The sequence below is a fragment of the Gavialis gangeticus genome, unplaced genomic scaffold (assembly GCF_001723915.1).
Source record: "Gavialis gangeticus isolate Ggan-Ray unplaced genomic scaffold, GavGan_comp1, whole genome shotgun sequence".
Classification (NCBI taxonomy): Eukaryota; Metazoa; Chordata; order Crocodylia; family Gavialidae; genus Gavialis; species Gavialis gangeticus.
The window spans coordinates 124,900,293-124,905,584 of record NW_017729032.1 but is presented as its reverse complement, the minus strand read 5'-3'; the positions used below and the strand labels follow the sequence as shown (position 1 = coordinate 124,905,584).

Here is a 5,292-nt window from a genome sequence, read left to right as displayed (position 1 = left end):
CCCCCAAGCACTGTGTATCCTCTCCCCACACCCCCCCCCACACACAGGAGCAGCTCCATTGTGGCTAGGGCTGGATTTCCTCCCAGGCATGGAGCACATGGAAACCTCCATCCCCTGCCTGGCCAGTCAGCAGCACCAAGACTGTTGCTGTGTGACTGGCAGGGACTGCTCTTCCACATGCTGTGTTCCAGAGGGGGAACAGAGTCCCAGCAGCATCTGATAGTGTGCGTGTAGGCAGAGAGGCAGAGGTTGTGGGCAGCTGAGGGTGAGGGGGCAAGATAGCTGCAAGGAAAAGTAAGGGAAGGCAGAGCGGAAGGGGGCTGCCTGATCCCACCCCCGCAGCCACCCAACCCATACAGCCACTGCTTTACCTGCTGTAGCAGTGGCAGGGGAATGATTTTATGGCAAGTCTCTCTGATAATGAGATGCTAGATCAAGATCCTTATCTTTATCAGTTGAGAAATGACTGAGAAACTCTTACCTAATACCAGAAGTGCTCAGATGTGTGAGCTTGCATTTCATGCTGTTAAATTCCATTCCACTTGCTACAATCCTTAAAGTCACTCAGTTTTTCTTGTGTGATATCCCAGTTGTCTTCCATTCCTTGATTAACTTTTTTTACAAGAGATTCCTTACTTTCACTGGGTATAAATCCACATAGGAAGTTAATGCTTTCATAATTGGAGATTAGGAGTCCTTTATGTATAATTAAATTATTAGTGTTGGAAGTTTCATTATAATTAGCATTTGTAACTTTACAATTTCTATCCTGTTTTAGGCAGCAATGTGCTATGTCCATGTAGCAGCACTGGTTGCAGAATATCTCACGCGAAAAGGTATGATTTTAAACTTTCATAATTATTTTGTAATATTAGTTTTGTCATTATAGCTTAAGATAACACATGGTAATTCATCTATGGTGTTGTATTATGTTGATTTCTGAGACAAAAAACAAATGTTACCAGATGAAATGGATTGGGTGTGCCAAGGTATCTTGGACAACCTAGACATCACCCTTTGGGCTGCAAGGTCAGGCCCCTGCTGCTTCCAGGACTTCAGGTTCCCAATCCTATGAGAGACATGCAAATGGGGGGACCCCAAGCTCCTTCATTTGCAGAGGCACACCCAAGTCAGGGCACAGCAGCACAATACCTGTGCCCAGGGAGTCCCCTGCCAAGAGATTCCTGAGACACACCTCTGCAAATGGAAATGTGGGCAGGTGCTCCTGGGGGCTTAGGGGCCTCATACCGCATGCCCTGGGAGTAGGAATTCACCTACCCAGGGCCACTGTGAGCTGCCCACACTCTCCTACCACAAAGCAAACAGAGGTCTGTTACAAAAAACAAGAGGCATGGAGGCCTGCTTATGTATATGCCACCCAGTGGAGTCAGATGTACACAGTTATACACATCTGCAAAAATGAGAGAGGATGCTTGTGGGCTACCTAAGCAAAGCTTTTGGGAAAGTAGAAGTCTGCATTTGATGTTGCTTCACCTCCAAATCCTGAGAAGTTTCCTACAGGTTGAGGACAATTAGGGCCCTAGCATTTGAGGCACTTTATGATAGTAGTACTTAAGGCCCTAGATTTGTCTGAGAATTCTGCACTGGCAGCTGTCTTGACCCTCATTTTTTTTCTAGTTTTTGATCAAAAGGAAAAATCAATGGTGGCTGGAACTGTCCCGAAGTTCTCAGACAATAATATTTGTCTGATAAGGAAGTTATCTGTATGAGATAAATATGTAAAACCTGGAAACCTGCTCAAGCAGGAAATTTTCTATGGTTCTTATGGAGAAGAGTGCGTGTGCGTGTGTGTGTGTAAGTCATAAACTGTTTATTTTGTAAATGGAAAGGAAGCTTAGGCCCACTCTCTTGTTTCTACAAAAAATAAAGTTTCCTGGTACTTCAGCTATGGGCTCAGTAGGCAGTGAAACTTTGGATACTTTCAAGATCTTTTCCAAAATAGCTAGTAACTTACAGAACTCACCTGCTTTGTTTGTGGATCACTGAATTTGAGAACAGGCAACTTATTTTTCTCTCTTCCTGTCATAGTATCTGAATAGGAATACACAGATTTTACATCACACAGGTCTTTTCTGATCCACCCTGATGATCTGAGACATCTCCAGTATGGCTTTTGATGGATTATACTTAGAAGCTGCCACCTGCTCCTCATACCTAGGTTCTCCTCTGGTCTCAGGGAGGTGTGGGGAGCATTCTCCACTGCTCACCTCTTGGTCTCTAAGAGGAATCAAGTGACAGGAAAGTGTACAGACCTTCATTGTCCCATGAGTGACCTCTACCAGGTTGAAGATGGGTTTTCTTGTGGAACTGCCAGTTTTGTTCTGGGGACTGACTTGGTCTTGGATTTGAGTAAATATGATACTATAACACATTTTTAAAAAGAGATTTACTATTTTGAGTAACCTTCTGAAATGTGCAGCATAATATACAATGCTACTTGGACCTCTTGAATTTTTTTTCAGTTCAGTAGGGTTGGAGTATTGTAGCCACGATGGTCCAGGAAATGAGACAAGGAATGGATTACTGAACTATGTTCATATTTTTCTGGGAATCTTTTTATCTGACCAATATATTTTACTTGACCAGTTCTTTTAGTTGGGACAATCTTTTAGTTATCAAATCCCATTCTTCAGGTTACAGAAGATTTGTCATTCCCATTGGTTGCATTGGTTAATGATACTTTTTTCATTTCCAAGATTACAGGAGGAATAGTGTTTAAGAAATACGATGTAGCAGCAAATCTTTTTCAGCCATAAATATAAGTACAGACAATAATTTATTTGTTTGTACCAAAGCTAATTTATGTGTTTTCTGTTCAATAACAGGGATGTTTAGACAAGGCTGTACTGCTTTTAGAGTAATCACTCCCAATATCGATGAAGAGGCTTCAATGATGGAGGATGTTGGGATGCAAGATGTTCACTTCAATGAAGTGAGTAAGCAATATTCACATATAAAAATGAATACATATGAAGAGCTTTAGTTGTTCATTATATCCTGATGTTGGTTGTAAACCCAGTGCATTACATGTTACATATAAAGTATTTTTTCTAACAGCCTGCATGCTGATTATCAATGACACATCAGTAGTTCAAAATTCCAAGTGAAGAATGGTAGCAGAGAGAAGAGACATGTAGGCTTCCCTGAATGATCCACTGATAAATTTCTTTCTGATTACTGATAATAAAACATCTGTGGAAATTTCTTACCAAAATTTACTTGGGCTGCTAGTTTTTCTAACGTTTCTGTTATCTTCCTTTCCTATTTGCCATATCTCCTTCTCCCCCTAAAAAGAATTTATTTCCATTGAGGTGTCAAATCTAAATTGAATTTAGCTCCCTATATCAATCTATTCATAGAACAAAAATAAACCAAGAGTGAAATTGAAAATAATGATCCTGGAAAAAGTCTGTATGGCCGTAAGTATAGCCTAATTGAAGTTCATTATACAAACTCTGTATATGTCACATGGATGGGACTGACAGAAACCTGTAATATTAAGTGAAGATGACAGTGATCAGAATTGCAAACCAGTTTTCAATTTACTTACTCCTTTACTTACTCCTGTTCTGATGGTTTTACAAAGGGTGGTGCCACTGTCCTAAAGGTGTAGGGGCTTGATTTTTATACCCTATCCCTTTTGTGTATTTTGTATTAACTTACGTAATGCCCAACTGCAACATTTATTGAGTAGCTAATGTAAGAAATAAAAATCATGCCATGTCAAAAATTATACATGCAAGAGGCAAGGATTGTTATGGATATCTTTTATTGGACTAACTACATGGTTGAGATTAGAGTTAGGCTTAGACAAACTTTTGAATCCAATCAATGAATTCTTCATCAGGTAACCTGATGTATGAAAGTCAGCTATTTTATGAAAATTATGATAACAGATCGAGCATGATATAAGGAGAAGTGGCATTACCCAGTTTTGGCTGCAGATTGAATTGAAGACAATGGGATTCACTAGTTTACATATTGAAAAAATGATAATCAAGTAATATCCTTATAAGAACTGCTTTTTAAATAGCTAAGTCTAGTCAGAAAAGTTGCAGGAAAAGATTAGTGGCTTGTCAGTATATTGTCAAAGAATACTTAAAGAATACAATGAAACCTCTCTAAGATGAATATGTAAAACCTGGAAACCTGCTCAAGCAGTAAATTTTCTATGGTCCTTATGGAGAATTATATATCCCAACTTCCTTTCCATTTACAAAATAAACAGTTTTTAATGTCAGTGTATATATATACTGACATTAAAAACTGTTATTTTGTAAATGGAAAGGAAGTTTGGGGCCCACTTGTAGAATCACCCTGTATATCACCAAAAAGAATTGCCTATTTTTTTTATGCTACTCCAGCACCCATTGTTGCCAGGGCAATAGCAGTGGCAACAGGAGAAGGAGCTGTAGCACTGGCAAGGTTTGATCAGATGGTGAAGCCCACCTGGTCAGTACTTGCCACCTTGAGCAACTGGCAGGTGACCCTGTCCACACTGCTAGCAAGGAACCATGATATCAGACAACTGGGTTCTGGAGACAGCATAGTAAAGTTAATGTTGGAGAATCAAATCACACTTTCTTAAACTTTGTTCTGTTTCTGCAGTCAGAAAGGGATCAATCAACCACACTGTCTACAAATCAGTCAGTTCAACAGAAGTTTTATGAGCTATATTTTACATTCTTTATGAAAGTAAAAAGTTTGAAAAAATGAGCGTTGTCCTTGAAGTCTAGCAGTTTTGGGATGGACACACTAGGCACCTGACTCACTGGATTTGGATGAGATCCAAACAGGATTTAGATGAAGCTTAGGTTTCTAAATTGCAAATGATGATCAAGAGAAGATGTTATAGAAGACAAAAAAACATTCAGAAGAGACTAGGTCATTTCCTGTTTTGGGACTTGAGGGGTATTGACAGAGTTATCACCAGACACAGGATTCCCAGCCAGGGGCCATTTACCCAGACTTATTTTCTCTGAATTTCTTGGTCTAAAAAGTTGAGAAGCATTACCTGGCAGCCTACTGGCATTTTAACTGAATACACTTAGATATCCAAGAAAAATGGGAATCCCAGGTTGTCTGTACTTTTTCTAAAAGACCAAAAGCTTTGGACCAAGAATCCTAGTCAAACTGCCTAATCTCACTTTTTTTTTTGGCTCTAAAAAGTGAGATCTCTGCAATCTCTAGCAGTTTTGTGTTAAATAGATTTCTACAGGAAGAACACAATTATTCAGTCCTGTCCCCCCCCCCCCCCCCCGCACCAACCCA

General features: G+C 39.8%; 1 protein-coding gene across 6 annotated transcripts in view; it reads left to right on the top strand.

The window, feature by feature from the left end:
* DOCK9 (dedicator of cytokinesis 9) overlaps positions 1-5,292 on the top strand; it is a 222,893-nt gene that overhangs the window by 177,977 nt on the left and 39,624 nt on the right. For all 6 annotated transcript variants that reach the window (XR_002098921.1, XM_019524534.1, XM_019524533.1 and 3 more), the window contains exons 44-45: positions 779-836; positions 2,847-2,953. Coding sequence is in view for 5 of the 6 variants with exons in the window: in XM_019524534.1 (XP_019380079.1) it covers positions 779-836; positions 2,847-2,953 (165 nt within the window). In the remaining variant the exon portion in view is untranslated. The remainder of the gene's footprint in view (positions 1-778; positions 837-2,846; positions 2,954-5,292) is intronic.